The sequence below is a fragment of the Strix aluco genome, chromosome 7 (genome assembly GCF_031877795.1).
Source record: "Strix aluco isolate bStrAlu1 chromosome 7, bStrAlu1.hap1, whole genome shotgun sequence".
Classification (NCBI taxonomy): Eukaryota; Metazoa; Chordata; class Aves; order Strigiformes; family Strigidae; genus Strix; species Strix aluco.
Genome location: NC_133937.1, coordinates 29880001 through 29897240, shown reverse-complemented (window position 1 = coordinate 29897240; position 17240 = coordinate 29880001). Strand labels below are relative to the sequence as shown.

Here is a 17240-nt window from a genome sequence, read left to right as displayed (position 1 = left end):
GCACCATGCAGCCAGCCGAGCATCTCCTCTCCAACCGAGTCCCCAGGACGTGTGGGAGGCCATCAACTAAGATGGGTCCCACTGAGCACATTTTCATCCTCTCTCCATCCTCTACAGTCACGGTTACACTGGGTGCAGTGGTGAACCCCATGGAAGAGGGGTTCTGTCACGGCACAGGCGCTGGAGGGTCCCCAGGGTACCAACTGCTGCAAGCAAACCACGCCAACCTGGATGCAGTTACAGAGCAGACATTTTGCTTTTGTTGTAGCCTTGCTTGGTAGTGATCTTCTAATTTCTGCATTTCTGTTAACAGCCTCCTGTTTTTGTCAATAGGGTTGACTTATAGCCCACCTGTAAAAAACTGCTGGGGGCAGAGGAGAGTGGTGGAAGGTATTTTCATTAGGGAGCAGACATGGCAAATGGCCAGATTTTACAACTGCACTCACCGTTGTTACACATACGACCCTCCTCCCTTCCAAGCAGAGAACTGACAGTCATTTATCTTTCTGCTGAGGCTTTAAGTGAAGCAGTGGGATGCTGACATCTCCCTGGAGCTGTGCTCGGCACCAGAAAGCTGTGGGGTGCCTAAAGCCTGTCAGTCTGGAGTGGGGGGAGCTGGTGTGAGCCCCCAGCACCTCCGGCCCTGCCCCGGCTCCTTCTCCCCCGTCCCAGGCAGCTCTGAACCACCCGCGACCTCCGGGCGGAGCTGCGCGGGGGAAGGGAGAGGAGCCAGGCCCATTCGCCGGGCAGCCTCAAATTCCCCCTCAGGACAGTATTTTTGAAAGTTTAGGAGCGAGGCGGATCGGAGGAGGCGAGCGCAGAGCGAGGTTCTGGGGACACAGGGCCCTCGGGCGGGGCCCGGCCATTCGCTCCGCTCCGGTTTTTCCCCCGGGGGAGGCACCGGCAGCCGCTAAACGCCGACGCTTCCCGTCAGTTGCAACACACTCGGGGCTCCACACCGGCTGTCTGGCCCACTCCCGCGGGAGACGGAGCCCCCCCGCGGGTCCCTGTGCGGGCTCCCCCAGCGCGGACCGCGCCGCGCAGCGGGCCGGGGCCGCCGAGACGGGGGCAGGGCGCACCCCGGGGCCGGGCCGGGCCGGGCGGCCCCCGCAGGGCCCAGACGAACGGCCCCGGCGGGCAGCGCGGCTGCCGCGGGGTGCCGGTGCGGGGTGCCCGGTGCCGACCCGGTCGGAGCACGGCAGGGGGGGGGTGGGGTGGGGCGGGGTGGGGTGGTGTCCTTGCCCGGCCCTGATCCCGCTCCGCGCCCGCCGCCGGTTGAGCCCGTGACGTCCGCCGCAACGTCAGCGGCGGGTGTCCGCGGCGGCCCACGTGGGCGCTGACGTCACGGCGGCGGCCGGCGGGCGGGCGGGACGGCGGCAGGTGAGGAGCGGCGGGGCGGGGGCAGGGGCAGGCCCGGGTGGGCGCTTCAGGGCTCACGGCGTGAACGTTCCATGGGCGTGGGGGCGCGGCCGCGGGGGCCTCGGCGGCGCCTGGGCCCGGCCCCGGCCTCCCCCGCCAGCCCGGCCCGCCGGGCCCCGGCCGGGTGTCCAGGCCCCGTCAGCCTGGCCCAGTCGGGGTGTCCAGGCCCCATCAGCCAGGCCCAGTCGGGGTGTCCAGGCCCAAGTGGCCCTGTCAGCCCAATGTGGGCTGGGGGAGGTTTTTGGCTCATGGCTGGGGCAGGCTGGGCTGGGGGTTTCGGTGAGTTTGGGGTGCGGGTGGGTATTGGGGGGCAAGTAGCGGGGTTTGTGCCTAGGTGCATGGCTGCAAGTGCTGGGGCTGCCCTGCATGTGGCCAGCCCAGGCCAGAGAGGCCTGGTTTTGAGGTGGTGTCACTAGTTCCTGACAATGCTTATTTTGAACAAGTTTATTTGTAAAAGAGAAAATGAAGAGGAAATCTTCAGAAGGACGAGTGTATCTGAAGCAAACAGGACATAAACACTCAGGGTGGTCTAACACAGCGGCCACAGGCAGACCCAGATGTAGCCTGACCTCCTGGCCTCACCTCCCTTCACCGCCGTGGCACTGACGCACACCCTGACACAGCGGGCCTGGTGTCCCCAACCCTTGCTATCGCTGGCGCCTGGGGCTGCAGCAGCCCAGTGCTCTGTGTGCATGTGGGAGGAGGTGTCTGGTTCCTCCAGCAGCATTTTCGTGGTCGCTCTTTGCTCTGCGTGTCTGATGGAGATGCTGTCCAGGCAGAATCTGGCCTGGGCTCTTGGAGAACTGAATCCTGTGGAGTGAGGTGTAGATAATGTATGTCTAGAGAGTGACAGATTTTGGGATCCGACTCTGACTGCCATCATGCTGCAGTGATACTTTGCATGTGACTTCTGCTCTGCCTTAGTTTCCTCATCGGTAAAATGGGGATTGGCCTCTGACAGAATGATTGCGAAAACAAATTGGCAGAAAATAGCACAGGCTTGCAAGATTTAATCGTAAGTCTTGACAAGCAAATGCCTGGCCCTTGACATTCCCTGCTCCCCCATGGTTCACCCTCAGTGCATCTCTAATCTTGCCAGTGGAACATAATGCATTTTCAGCTCTTTGCTGGGGGATGTGAATGTTTTATGGGGGACAAAGTTTGTTAGCTATTTCAGTTTGCCCTTTGCTTTCTCAGGCACAGTGGAGCTTATGAAGGCCAGGCCAAGAGCTGAATGGTATTTTGCATGAGCAGAGACAAGAGGCGTCCAGACGTGGGGAACTACAGAGGCAGGTAACATGGCAGTCTGATATGTTTGAAAAAGTTAGGGCAGGGAATGGGACTGTTTCTTGCATGGCTAAATCCACTACCTTCATTTCAGCTGTGTTTAGTTTTAATCACTGGCTTGACATAGCACTTAGGGATATGGTGCAGTTGAGGACGGTCAGTGTTAGGGTAATGGTTGGACTAGATGATCTTCAAGGTCTTTTCCAACCTACATGATTCTGTGATTAAATAATGATAGAGAAGCTGTTTTAAGTATGTAGAGGCTTGTAATTATGGCCAAGAAAAGAAAGGTTACCTGTTAAAAATTATAGGGGAACCAGAGTAAATGACTACCAAAGATCTGGGAGAAAATAGCTTGTCTGTCTCTGTAAATTGAAGACAATTTTATTGGAAAGTTTGTGGAGCATTTTTTTAAAGGTATTTCTTATAATGTAGGGGTTATCTAAAATACACGTCTTCCTTAATATGGGTTTTGTTGCAAATCTAGCTTAGTTGTGTTTTTAAATATTACAAGCAAATCTTTCAATAGTGAGAGTACTTTTTAAATTTTTTTTTTTTGTCCTTGAGAGAATCTCTTGCTTGCTAAGAAAACTGTGGCTTGTCAGCAAGGAGCTTTATTAAAAGGCAAAGCCTTGTCATTCCTTCCCTATTTAAATGAGACTTTCAGGCTCCGGGGGACAAAGCACAGGTCAGGAAAGGAAGCTGTGTCCTTATGAGTTTGTAGAAAGAGATTCTTTTCTGCTGGCTAGTCACTATGTTGTTGCTCTCTCTCCTTTGTGTTTTTCCTCTGTCTGAACATAAATCAGAAGCAATGTTATAGACTGTTACAGCAACTCGTTAGGGAGGACAGACAGAAACAATCACAGTACAATAAAGTTCAGTGTAGTTTGCAAACAGTGTATAAGACTATGAAATTTGTCCTGGAAATAAATCTGAGGTGTAATCTAATCCCAGTGAAGGCACTGGAGTCAAGATACCAATTTGAGGATTTAGCGTATGGTGCCTTTTGAGCTTGATTTGCTTCTTGTGGTCTGCATTTTAAAACACAGTATGACTGTGGGCAGACAGTCACACAGAAGTCTGGTGTGCTCACAACATCCTGTGATGAGATGTGTGAATAGTGGTCTTGGGTTGAGATTTTTACACCCGAATGCATCAGATCTTGGTTCAGTTCCTGACTTGGTCACAGTGCTGCTGTGTGACCTTGGTCCATTCACATCTTCCTATGGCTTGTGAAATGGAGGCAGCTTTTCTGCCTTCCTGTTTAGATGGCAAACATCACAGGGCAGGGACTGTGCCTTATTGTGTTTTGGCATAGCACTGTAATGTTGCTTGGGGCTCCTGGTAGTTACTGAGATGTAAATAGAATAAGTGCCTGGATAAGCAAAAAACGTTTGAGACTTGCATGCTATTTGCTTCTCCTATCTATGATCTGTTTGTGGACATGGCTGTGAAATGAGCTGTGAAATGAAACGGTCAGAATAAAATACTGCATAGCATGGCATTCAAGCAGCACACAGCCTACCCACCTTGCCCTGGAAAGTGAGTGACAGCATTAAAGTTGTAAGATCCCAGAATGTTCTTAAAAATATGAAAGGAATGGGTAGAGAACTGGGAAGGGGATTATCCCACTTTGGGCACCCTTTGGAGATGTGAGTGAAGAAAAGATGGAGAGAACCTCTGAAGAGGTTCAGGTTATGTGATTTTCATAGGCTTTCAGGCCAGGCCTCCCCCCCAGCTTGAACATCCTCTGCTGTCAGCCAGTGCCTTCCACTGCAGCCTTCGCTTGCGCTGGCGCAGCAGCATGGCCTGATGCGTGACTCTGCGCGGTGCTCGCAGCAGGCCCTGGCTATTGATGGTTTCTGGGTGGCAAATGGAGAGGCTGGTGTTCACTGCAATGCCAAAGATACATACATTGAAAAACCACAGCAAGGGAGGGTGACTGGCTTGTGCCCTTGTTTTCCCCTCTGATCGGCTGTCTTGCATCCAGCCTGTGCCCCACCCCTGCCTGCCTGATACCAGCTGAGATCTGCAGAGCATTTGCCAAAGGTCTTTAGAGAGGGTTCCCTTAAGACTCCCTGGCAGTCACTTGTGAGAGCTCAACAGGCTGTTTCTCCTGTTATAGTTGTGTTCTTGCTAGGTGAACTAACATACAGCCCAGAGGTAAATATGGCCAGTGAATGCATCCCTGTGCATGTCCTTGGGAGCACATTCCTTTTGTCTGAGTTAATCCAATCCACTATGAAACTCTGGGCTACAGCATAACTTCAAAAAATTTGTTTCTTAACTGTTCCATTTCTGAGTTCCTGACCTGCATGGCTTGCTCTCCCAGCAGCCTGTGCTTCTGTGGCATATAAGCCACAGTATCTCTGCCCTCAGAGTGAAAGTTTCTCTCTGTGCACGTGACGGGTTGGGTCATTTCTGATCTGTGGGTACTTGGGACCGTCAAGATCACATACCAAGACCTTTCCTGGCTGTCATAGGACGGGTCTGAGGTGCTCTGGTTCCTGGTGCTGTCCACATGCCAGGAGGATTGGCAAGTGTGTTAAGCTCGTGTGTATCACCATTGGGCATGACCATCCCTCACCAGGTGGGAAAGGTCCTTTAGAGGATAGACCAGCTTTGACTTGCTGGCCTCAGCCTGATTCCTCTTTCTCAAGGAATGTGAGGAAAGTGACAAGACAGGAGAAATTCTGGGCTGAGAGGGATGATGCTGGCATAGTTGTCCTCAAGGGAAGTTTCTAGTGGTGACAGCCTCCAGCCTGTGTGTGTGAGTGGCCCAGGACAGCTGGAGAAGCTCTGAAGTTTTGTGCTTGGTTTCAGTTGCAGGTGGGAAGATGAGTCCAAAAATTACAACAGAGCTGCTGAAGCAACTACGGCAGGTGATGAAGAGTCCCAAGTATGTCCAGGAGCCTGTCCAAGCCTACATAGTACCCTCTGGAGATGCCCACCAGGTATGGATGGATGGATTATGGGAATGATTGCACTTTCCTTTCCTGAAAAAAAAATAAAAGTCAGGGATAACTAAAATCATTCTTTGTTCGCTTGCTTTAATGGTTCTAGCATAAAAGCCTGGGTATCCTGAGAAACATGATGGAAAAAGTTTCTGAGTCTATTCAGGAGACTAAAGTTTTTATGTTCTTGTAACAAATCACCGTGGATGTTCCACCAGCAACTTCTCATCAGGTTGTCTCCAGGGAGCTCATGCTGCGGAAAAAGGAGCTTGCCAGAGCACTTGCTGTCCCCATCTTGGCTGTTGGGAAAAAATGGATTTACTGGGGGAGGAAAATGCATTATCTGGGCTTTAGTTTCCCCGTTAGCACCTCCTGATCAACACATACTGTTAAGCAAGGTGTCGAAGGATTAGTTGCAGAGCTTTCCCTTTGCTAGATCCAGTTCTTGCTGGAATTTGCTGCCTTATGCTAAGCCCTTCAGATCCCATGCAGAGGGCCTTTGCAGAGGCAGGGAAGAAACAGGCCATGACACTTCCCTTTCGATGCTGCTCTGCATCAGCTTGTTCTGTGCACTAAAGATAGGAGGGAGGTCTGGGCCCAGGGTGGTAACCTGTGGTGGTGACCGTGTTGTGTGCCGCTTCCACCGTTAAGATTTTTGTAGTTTGTGACATTAATTTTAAATTGCTGAACTGCCTTTTACCTCCCCTGCCTGCTCACATGCTAGTTTCACTCTTCCGTTCGCTCTCTTAGGAGACCCAAGAACTGCCAAGGGTTTTTTCCCTCCTCAGCCATTTTCAGGAAACAAAAGACCTGAAGCTTTCCTGGCTTACACCCAAAGCTCCCTTTTACCCCAGGGTGCACGGGAGCAAAATGCAACTGAATCGGAACCTTTGCCCTTGACTTGGCGCTGGGGTGAGCTGGGTCCAGACTTGCCTGTGTCCTGGGACTGTATGTGCAGCATCGGGTTTCCTCTTAGGGAGATCCAAACTTGGGCAGGTAGAGGGAAGGCGTTTTCTGCAGCTGCTATTGTCTGCTGCATTCCTGCCTCAAGCTGCCTCTGTCCATATATAACTCTGGTTTCATTTCACTAGACGTTAAATGCTGTCATGTGAGTTGAAGAATGTGACCCTCAGGACTTCTGGGTTTTTCTGTTGCTTTCTTTTCCTTGACAGAGTGCAGTTAAGCAGAGAACCCCATGTTGCTATTTCCTGCCGGGCGAGTTGGTCAGGTTTCTCTGTAGAGCAAATCTATCTGAATGGAAACGATTACTAAAAGCCACTGATTCTGGCGCCTCCTGACTAGCTTGTGCAGGATTTTGTCTGTGAGGTTTGGGAACTGGTGCAATTTTAGGTATTGGCGGAAACCTGTTGATCCCAGAACAGGCTTACTGATTCCAGGTAAATTGTGATGAGCTGTGATTTGCAACTTCCCCACGTTCCAGGCAAGGGTTTGTTTCCTGTATGCAGATAAGAACTTTACAGCCCTGCAGTCAGATCTTGCTCTTCCGCAGCTCCCTCCATGACTCAGAAGACTGTAGTTTAATGATACCCAAACTTTTGGTGGCTTGAGCCATTTCCTCCCCACAGCCCAAGCTACTTATTGCTGTCCTTGCCTCTTTCAGCTGTTCCTGAGGCTGTCCTGGCATCCACATCAGAGAACTTGTCAACAAAGAGGGCTTTCCCTCCTGTGGTGTTGACACAGGGTTCAGGTTGGGAGAAACTTTATTCCCTTCTAGGTTGCAAAGGGACCCCTGGATGGGACCGATGCTGATACACCCTGATGCTGCAACTTGCTACTAGTTTCTCTTTGTAACACTGGCAATGTTTGAACTCTGAGCTCTGTGATGCTTTTAATACTGCTTTTCCTGCCAAGGCTAGAAGGCTTAGGTTATAATACTGCCAGGAGGCTTGCCACCAGTTGTATCCTTTGCTTTCCATGCTTAGTTGTGTAAGGAGCTGAAAGACTTGCAGAGCTTCTCAAACAGCTGGCTCTGACTTTGGCTTAACCAAGGCTGCTAATACCTTGGATTTGTGGCTCTTGCATCTAGCCCTGGATGTTGGCTGCTTTGATTTTTGAAACTTCTGATGCTGGTGATAAGCAATCAGAAGAAACGGACTGTTTCCTTGGGAACCTGGATGAGAATTTTGGGAATGAAGCACCTAAGTCCTTTGTGGTTCGGTTAAAAATGCCTGTCTAAGCTTTTGGGGTATTGCAGTGGTAAGTGCAGGATCCATTTTTATGTTGAGTCACCGAGTTTACATTGAATCTGGAGTTTGCCCATACGGGAATATTCAGAGATTGGAGGAGCTTTCTTCTTAATGGGAGGGAATGATGTTTGGATTAAAGCTTGGGTTTGGAGCCAGTCACAGCTTAACTGGGGCTGGCTTCCACCCCCAGGACTTGACTCAGTGAAAACAAATTTGGTCAGATCTGGCTGGTCTTCCACATCAAGGAAACACCTGTCCAGCTCAGGGCCCCATGTTTGGGTTGGCAGAGATGCTGTCTTCTGCTCAGGGCTGGCTCCTCTGACACACACTTGTTCTGAGCTGAGGAATCAGAGCTATAAAGCAAGAGACAGCTTGTGCACAGGTTGCACTGACCTGTTCCAGATCTTACCAATGCACTTAGGTTTTTGGCAGTGAATACCAGCCTTCCAAGTACACAGCAGTGTTTGTTCTTTAATAGCATCAGTGTCATAGCTTGAAGGGCAGCGAACTGCACTTTCCATTGCTGATCTTGGTTGACATTAGGATAGAATAAGCTTTAATGTGTTAATGGCCCAACCATGCTCTGGTGATAAGCACCACTGATTTTTTTGGGTTCTTCCTGGCTTGGCTGAGGGTTTCTGTGATGCAGCCCCCAGTTTTGTCTGTGTGTCAAGGGCTGACAGGTGTGGTGGAAAGCAGACGTGAAAGACCCGATGAGGGCCAGGTTGAAGGCCATTGAAGCTGCAAGATAAGCCCCAGGGAAATACCTTGTTCTGACTGTGCTGTGGCCTGTACTTTGTGTGGCGTACGCAGGTGTTCCCCTTGTAATTTTAGCTTGTACAAAACATGGGCTCATCTTTGCACAGTGGGGGTTGCTGCATGGAACAGAACAGGTGGGTGTGCAAGAATTCAGACTGACAGATGAATGAACCATCTTCCCCTCCAGATCCCTCATACTTCCTTTTAAAGCCCATCTGCCTCATTGTAAACTCTTACAACATTCCCTGAATTTGTCTGTGAGTGGGACAGCACGAGATATTTCCCACACAGTCAAGGTCTTTGTTAGTTTAGGTCAGCTTTTACCAGATCTAAAACTGATAGACTTCTTTTTTCCTTTTAGATTTTTTTTTTAAATTGTTTTAATCCATTTCACTGTTCTGTGCTGTTAGTGCAGCTAGCTCAGTGTTAACCCTTCCTATGAATATGAGATTGCTTGTCTGCACAAAGCAGCCTGCAGTCTCTGCTGCGTTGGTCAAGAGAAAGGCAAGAGAAATCACTGGTCTGATTTAAGATGTACTTAGTGATATGATCCACAGTGGGAAATTTCCAGCATCCCCTTTAGGTATCAGACCCTGGGAGCTGGTGTCTGTAGGAGAGGGGGAGTTGTAGCAGTCAACAGGCTGAACAGTCATTAGGAAATACTGAAATGGGGAATGCTCCTCAGGCCCAGCATCGCTCTGCATTCATGTTCTGTCCTGCTGTGAGACTGGTAGCTGGGGAAATGGGTGCTTGATTCTGTTCCCTGAACGACTTTGTCCTCTCTATCTGCTGATGCCTCTGTCGCTATTTTAAAGGGGGTTAGTGGTGACGGTGGTGCTGTGGTGGGCTGAGGCCGATCCACCCAGTCAGCTAGGGGTGTGCAGAGGGCACAGGGTATCCTGACCCCTCTCTTCCCCACAGCTGCTGAGTGTATGTCATGGCTCTGTGGGGGTCTGTGGGGCTGGACAGGAAGAGGCACAGGGAACTGGACTGGCTCAGAGATGAGGGCACCCATGGTCTCAATACCCACCCCATTGCTGCCAACTTTCATTAGCTGTTGGATAAAATAGAGGATTTCTTGGGAGCGTATCCCAGGAATCTTTCCTGGCAATCAGGAGCAAAACTACTTGGCCAGACCCTCTTTTGGGCCATGGGCTTTGCTGTCCCAAGGCTCAGTTTCAAAACATTAGTGGTGAATGGTTGGTAGCTGCTGCCTAGGGCATCTCCAAGGAGGGAGGAGACATAGCTGTTCTGGAGGGGTTTTGACCATGGGGTGATTGGGAGCAGAAATAAAGGGTTGGTCCCAGGTGCTGCGATTTGTGCTTCTTGCTCACCTCTGTGCGTTGAACCCTCTGCCTTCTATAGAACAGTGAAGAGTAACAGATTTGAAGGGAGTATTTTCTAACAATCAGGTAATTTAAAAATAGCCCTGGCCAGAGATGGGGTATCTATCACAGTATCTATCACAGTAGGAACTAAACCCACCTGAGAATCAGGCTGTGATTTCTCAGCTCAGTCCCTAAAACGTTTCTTTTGCCACAGCGCAGCTGGGTGTAGAGCAACTTTATGGGCAGAGGAACTGACTTTGGTTTCAGACCATTTGTAAGGTACAAATCCAGGGGTTTTGCAGCTCAAACATCAGTGCTGTCAGCCTGGATTAAGCTGATTTGCTGAGTTGCACTAGTTAATTAACGGGCCTACTCAGCAGTTCTGGCCTCCGAACTTGCCAGAGTGGGATCCCATAAAAATGGTGTGTGGGCCATTTCAAGGTACAGTTGTTCTTTTAATTTTGGCAGCTCCTGTGGATGTCATCTCTCTGTGGATTCTCAGACTCTTCTGTAATGCTGCCAACAGATGTGTCCACAAACACAGGTTGTGATGGGTTTGGGATGAGGATGGACTAGTAGTCTTTGATTCCCTCTCACCCACCAAACCTTGGTCTGGTGGTTTCTGGTGTAGTCAGGTTTAGAGTAGACAAGGAAGAAGTGAGAGGATCAGCATCTAATTATGAAAGGTCCTAAGGGTTAAAGTTTTTACAGTTTTACCACCTTGATGATTTTCTTTCAGTGTCATTGTTGTGGAAAAGAAAGTCTTAAAGGAATTCTTGTAAGTGCCAGTGAGGGGACTTCACTGGAGATAGTGAATTTTACAGATTTTATGCACTGATTACTCTGGTCTCCAAGATCAAGGGGTACTTCTGGTTTCTCTTCCTTTCACATTGCAGCTTCAAAGACAGCATTTGTTTGTTGCCCAAAGGGGAGGCTGAGTGTGAAATAAACATCTGCAAACTCTGAAGCACTTCAATGTTTACAGAACTTTGTGGGAGAAAAGTGCTGCAGCTTAAAAAAAAAAAACCAACCCAGTTGGATATAAATACAATATAATCACAGATGATTAAATGTTCCAGTGGAGTAGAGCCCAGTATTTTTTAACTCATTTTGTTCTCTCTATGGCGTCCTTTAGGAGAAAAAGCTTATCAAAGTATTTGTCATCAGCTGATTTTTTTTTTCCCCTGCTGCTATAAATAATTGCTGCCTCTTTTGTTTTCTAGAGTGAGTACATTGCACCCTGTGACTGCAGACGGGCGTTCATCTCTGGATTTGATGGCTCTGCAGGTACCTTTCCAGAACTTGGGTTCTTGCTAATGTACATAATTCCCCTGTAAAGAAATAGTCCCATTCATGGCATAGAGGCAGGACTGAAAAGGAAACCTATCCAGCTTGTTTGGACTGTTTTCTTCCTATTTCAGCATCTGCAGAATTATGTCTTGGCTACCCGCTGGAATTATGTAATATCAGTGCAATAACAAGTTTTCAGAAAATGTTTGACCTCTGAATGAACCTCTCGTAAAGTAAAATCCTGTTAACTCTTTAATGTGGTGTTTGTAACCTATAGTCATTTCTTTTGATGTGCAGCCAGTATGAACAGATTTTTACATTGCCCGTTTGGGCTGGGTGAATAGTAGATGGACTTTAGCTAGCCTTTTTGTTTCAACAGATCCAGGGCCAGAAACACTGCATTTGGAAGCTGAATGCTGTGGAAAAGTTTGCTTATCTTGCCGAGACAGGATGTTTTCTTGGCTGTAGGATAGGTCTGTGTTTCAAGAGACCTAGTTTTTACCCTAGCTGTACCCTAGGCTCTGCTTTGCCTGTGTGATTGCTGGAAAGTCACTTTAGTCTATTGAGGTCTTTTTCCCTCAGCTGTAAATTGGTTTAATAAATACTGCTACCTATGTTTGGAGGGTCTATTCATCAGTTCCTATGAACCAGTCTGGGACCTCATGTGGGAGGTGATAAATCCAGGGCTGCGGGCTGCTCTTAATGGGTAACATGAATCCTGTATTAATTTCACGCCTTCTGTGTGGCCTCTTCATAACCTTTCTCTCTACTTTGGGCCCTTGTTTTGTACTTGGAAGGTCTATGTTCCCAGCCTAGCGCTCAGTGAATCAGTGAGGTTTCACACAGGGCCTCGCCTTGTGTTTCTTGCTTCATCTTCTCAGGCCAAAGCAGCTTAAAATGGGGTTTGTGTTGGGGGAGTTTGGTAGAAGACAATGTATTCATATTTGGAAACTCTGCTCTGCTAATGTGGGCTTTAGTTTCTGGTGACAGAGAGTATGGTCAGGATGCAGAGACTCAGAAGACTTGGATTCAGTTTCTGTCTGTGCCATGGTTGGTTTGGTTTTTTTGAATCACCAAGGGCAAGAAAGCTAGAGTGCTTTGCTGAGACGTCACTGCCCCTCAGCTGTCTGCTTGCATCCCTCCATCTGGAGTCAGTGGAATGGGACAGACACTGAAACCTGCAGAAGTTTATGTTCATATTTCCTGTTCAGCCATCTCTCCTAGAACTGTAACATTTGGGAAAGGGGTGCAGCTGACAGCTGGGAGTGATACCCACATCTGCAAGCCTAGTAACAGCTGTTTCTTGTGGATGGCCAGAGCCCAGGCTTCCTCCCCGTGAGAAGGTGGGATGGAGTCTGAGGATGTATAGTATGTGTTACTGTGACAACAGCCAAGTGGAGACTCTGTTTCAGAAGGTTTGGAAAGCACCATTTACCCAGTTCCACTGACTGGCCAAGATATGCTTAAGTTCAATTCATCTGAAGCAATTCGTTAAGCTGCATCCTTGTGCGTACTGTCTCTGATAGGATTTGGAATGTCATAGTGCGGGGGAAACAGTGAGCATCTCCACTGAAACCAGACTAACCTTTGAACAGTGAGCAGAGCTGCCTTTTGGGGAATTGGGGGGCATTTCAAACACTCCCCCTGCTGTCTGTGCCTCTGCACGGTGGCTGCCCACCTCTAAATCACTGCACCTTTCTGCCTTCCTGCCCAGGTACTGCCATAGTAACTGAACAGCATGCAGCCATGTGGACAGATGGACGCTACTTTCTGCAAGCTGCACATCAAATGGATAACAACTGGACACTCATGAAAATGGGTACGTGGGAGATTGGGATACTGCTCCACTGATAAACAATCACAGGCTATTGGGTCACTTCACACATATTACAACTTGGGCTGTAGGGATACCCCATCATGCAGGGGCTTAGGGACATCTTGGATACAGTGCTCCTCCTGATTTAGTGTCCTGTGATTCTTCTTGCCCATCAGTCTAGACATTCATTAGTAGATGTATCTGATGTGTTTAGCCTGGACTTTTTGGGTAGTGTGGGAACCCTTCACTATAACTGCTTCTTTGAACCTCTTTTTTCCTTTTTTTTTGAAAATCCATGGAGGTCTGAAAGATACACCGACTCAGGAGGATTGGCTAGTGAGTGTCCTCCCAGAAGGCTCGAAGGTGGGAGTGGACCCTTTCATTATTCCGGCTGGTTGGTTTTACTTTATTTTACAACGCTGGGTTGGGCAACTAGATTTTGCTTCCTTGCTTCTCTGGCTAAGCTATTGTGTGATGGTATGTAGCTAACCATGTTTCAGCCCACATGGGGTGGTTGATTAAACTGTTACACAAAACAGGTTGGGTTTTGATTTTAAGCCTGTATCACGAGAGCTCCACAGCAGTGCATTGACTCCAAAACACAAGGGATGGGAACTAACTGCATGAGACCAACTACACTGCATGGGCCTGCAGTGACCTTATCTGAAAAGCAGAGTCCCGATTCACCTCTTTTTGTCCATACTATGGCTTGTCATGGGCACTTCAGTACAAAGTGGCTGAATGCCATGGCCAGCCTGTGAGCCAGAACACCCAGGCAGAACTCGTGCTGCTACTTCTACTCGGCATCTCTGCAGCTTTCCCTGTAGGAAGCACATTCCTGGAGAGGTACCATTTATATCAGATGAACGAGTATCCATCTGCTCATGCTTCAGAACATGGGGCCCAATCCAAAGGTCACTGGAGGCAAGGAGAGACATTTGCTTGATTCAGATGGGTGAAGGATCAGTCTTGTGACTGTATGGAAGCCCATCTCACCTCTCATCTAGCTTAGATCTAGCATGGTTCTGCACTGGGGTAGAGGACACCCTTACGGCAGCCTCTGGGATGGCTTCTTCCAGTGACTTCTGTCTCCCAGATGGAGCAGTTCTTCTTCAGCTCAAGCATGAGGCTCCAGGGCTGCAAGGTTCTGTACCTGCTGCTGGCTGTAGTGACTCCATTTGTGGAACTGTAATTGCAATAGCTTTTGCTTTGTTTGTAAGGGAATGGGAAGAAGGAGAGGCTAGAAGGAAAGGAGAAGACTCAGCTTCTTGAGTTTGCCCCCTCTGAATGGGGCCATTGCTGAACCAGTGTGTGTTCTTTAAAGCCATTGCTCTTGACTCTTTTCCCTTTGGCAGACCAGTGGAAGAGGATGTCCAAAGCCTTGAGAAGTGCTGGCCACGACCTTGTGCCTATCAAAGAAAACCTGATTGATACAATCTGGACAGACTGTCCTCAGCGCCCCTGCAAGCCTCTCATCACACTCGACCTGAGTTATACAGGTGAGAAGCTTAACTTCCAATAGATAGGGACTGTTTCTGCTGCTCTATCCCCCTTTGCTTTCCTCTTACAAAGTAGTGAGAAAAACACCACTGCAGCACAATATGATCCACTATGAATAGGTCAAGAAGGTGATTGAACCTAAGCTAATGACCCCTTTGTCCTCAAAACTTCAAATTGCCATTTGCTAGAGGCTAGATAACTTCAAAACAAATCCATGGATGTCTGGAGGACAGCTCATTTGAGATAGTTGATATTAGTTATTAGAAAGGAGTAAGGAACACAAGCACAGTGTGTTTCGGGTCCCTCCAAAATCCAGTGTGTTGGTTTGTGTTTACATCATCATTCCCAGTAAAGTTGGTGACTGTAGCTTTTCATGTCGTGTTTTGCAGGGGTCAGCTGGAGAGACAAAATTGTAGCCCTCCGTTCAAAAATGGCTGAGAGGAAGGTCCTGTGGTTTGTGGTAACGGCCTTGGATGAAGTAGCATGTAAGTCTTTGCATCTCCTTTCTCAGTTCTTCCTACAATATAAATACTCTTTCTGCCTTGGAAAGAAAGAACCCTCCCAGGGTGAGAAGTGCTTATTACAGCCAATGCGTTTGTTAGAGGTCAATTAACTTATATCAAGTGCAGTGTGGTAACAGGTCACAAACAGCGAGCCTGTATTTCTGCACAGTGCCTTACTACACCAGTGCAGCTCCTCAGTACATTTTTGGCCCAGGAAATGGAGCAAATCACCACCTTTGAAAAACAGCCCAGGCAAAGGGAAAGGAAGGTTATATATAAAGCCTGAGGCAATTTGAAGGGAAAAAAAAGACCTGTGAGATTTTCTGGCTGTAAAATATCCTGATGCTGCCTCACCCAATGGGAAGATGGAGACTGTTTTCTGCTGTGGAGGCTGGGCTATAAACAAAGCAACATGTGGCTTTGTATACATAAGGCAAGGGTGGGGTACACAGCTTTCACAGTAATCTTCCTAATTGTCACGACTTTTTAAGTCAGTCTCTACCTCTCCAGTGTTTGGCAAATGCTTTGATTAAAACAAGTAAGTCAGGGCTCAACTTGTATTTCCAGATCATTTCAGCCCAGGGTCCCACTAGAGAGTCCCCTCTGTGTTTGGGGCCCCAGGATGACTAGGTCTGCCACCCTGGCTCCCAGCCCAGTGTGTAGGAAGGGAAATGGCTAGAAACAGCAGTGTTTTCCCTGGGACTGTTGTTACTAGTGCTGTGTAGCCTTTGCACAGAAATCACCAATGTGCAGACTGGTGCAGTGGGAACACTGGCAGTGTTGAGTGCTGCTAATGCCTGTGCCCTGTGTCTGATTTGAAAAGTTAGGAATGAAGGTGCTGTGTTCCTAGCTCAACGTCTCTGGCGCTGGGTGAAGCCAGCTTGCTGAGGTCTGTGGGCTGTCCTGGATCTGGGACACTGAGCAAAGAGCTTGTTTCATGAAAGAAGTACTTCTGAGAGTGGTGAATATGACTCCTCCCTGGGGAGGCCTGCGTGAGCAGAGATTGTGTGTCTCACCTTTTCAGGCGCATCTCCAATTAAATTAATGATAAATTGGTGCCCTGAGGTGGTTTCAGATTAAATGTCTCCAGCAAAGCCAAGCTTGGTTATGAATCAAGGGTTTTAAGACGAACCAGGCGAGGTCATGAGAGAAGCTTATTGTCAGGTGCCTGGTTGATTTCCTATCCTAAAGGGGGAAGGGGGAGAAGTTGTCTTTAATTTTCTCTAATTCAGTTCACTCTGTTAAACTCCAGACAAGTTTCTGGGGGCAAAAAGAGAGCCACAGAGGAGGCTGTTGCCTCCTTACTGCACTGGGAGTCGGCCGAGCAAGGAAGTTTATACTCATGCAGTAAAGAGTTCTTTGTGGCTCTTTCCTGCTTTCAAGTGACCTGCTCCTTCCCTGGGGAGAATCAAACTCTATTTTTACTTTCGTGGCAGAATTTGCACAGTTCGATGAATTCAGTGCTGGGTTGTGATTTAGGACATGTTGGTTCTTTTCCCAGCTGTCCCGCTGGCTGGCCTTATTGCCTTGAGTAACTCATTTCAGCTAATTGGATACCCTGGGGTTTTTATTTGACCCTAAAATCAGGAGTTTGGAGATGCTGAACATTTACTTCCCCTCTTGACATTGCCGGGAGTTGTGTGGGATAAAATCTTTGTGAAAAAACCCTGAGACTATGCAGTCTGAATCTGAGATGTTGGAGGCACCCAAATGAGAGGCCTTTTTGGAGTATTTTAGTCTTGCCTATGGTGTCTCTCTTCCCTCAAGTATCAAAAGGATTGGAATGAAATGATAACTTGTAACTTTGAAGTCTTCTGGCTGTTGAGAAGTGAGCTTTTATTGCATTTCACAGACCAGAAAGGGCAAACACTACTTTTTTTACATGTGTCCTTGTCTTTTTTGCCTGTACCTGCTTTCTTCCAAGCCAGCCCTCCTTTAGAAGTTAAACCCCAATTTCCTTGTCCGATGAGAGTGTTTAAACTACAGTTCTGGTGCCATCTCCTGGCAAAAACTTAGGATTGCTGGAAAAGCAGCAGGACGTGGGACAGCTGGGTAGGAGCTGGACCCACGGCCTGCACCCATGACAACTCATTGGTTGACTGTGTTTTGCTGAGATTATTTCTGGCTTTCTCTAACGTTGAAAAAGATGAACCAGGACTGTGATTCTTGGCGTTCTT

At 48.4% G+C, this 17240-nt stretch overlaps 1 protein-coding gene across 2 annotated transcripts in view; it reads left to right on the top strand.

The window, feature by feature from the left end:
• Positions 1-2530: 2530 nt before the first annotated feature.
• Positions 2531-17240, top strand: part of XPNPEP1 (X-prolyl aminopeptidase 1) — a 30922-nt gene continuing 16212 nt past the window's right edge. The window contains exons 1-7 of one of the 2 annotated variants that reach the window (XM_074831229.1): positions 2531-2712; positions 5530-5660; positions 11178-11241; positions 12959-13063; positions 13362-13454; positions 14416-14559; positions 14950-15045. In XM_074831229.1, coding sequence (XP_074687330.1) covers positions 5544-5660; positions 11178-11241; positions 12959-13063; positions 13362-13454; positions 14416-14559; positions 14950-15045 — 619 coding nt within the window. In that variant the 5' untranslated portion in view covers positions 2531-2712; positions 5530-5543. Of the gene's footprint in view, positions 2713-5529; positions 5661-11177; positions 11242-12958; positions 13064-13361; positions 13455-14415; positions 14560-14949; positions 15046-17240 lie in introns of those variants that run through there. The other variant, XM_074831227.1, reaches the window with a different exon arrangement.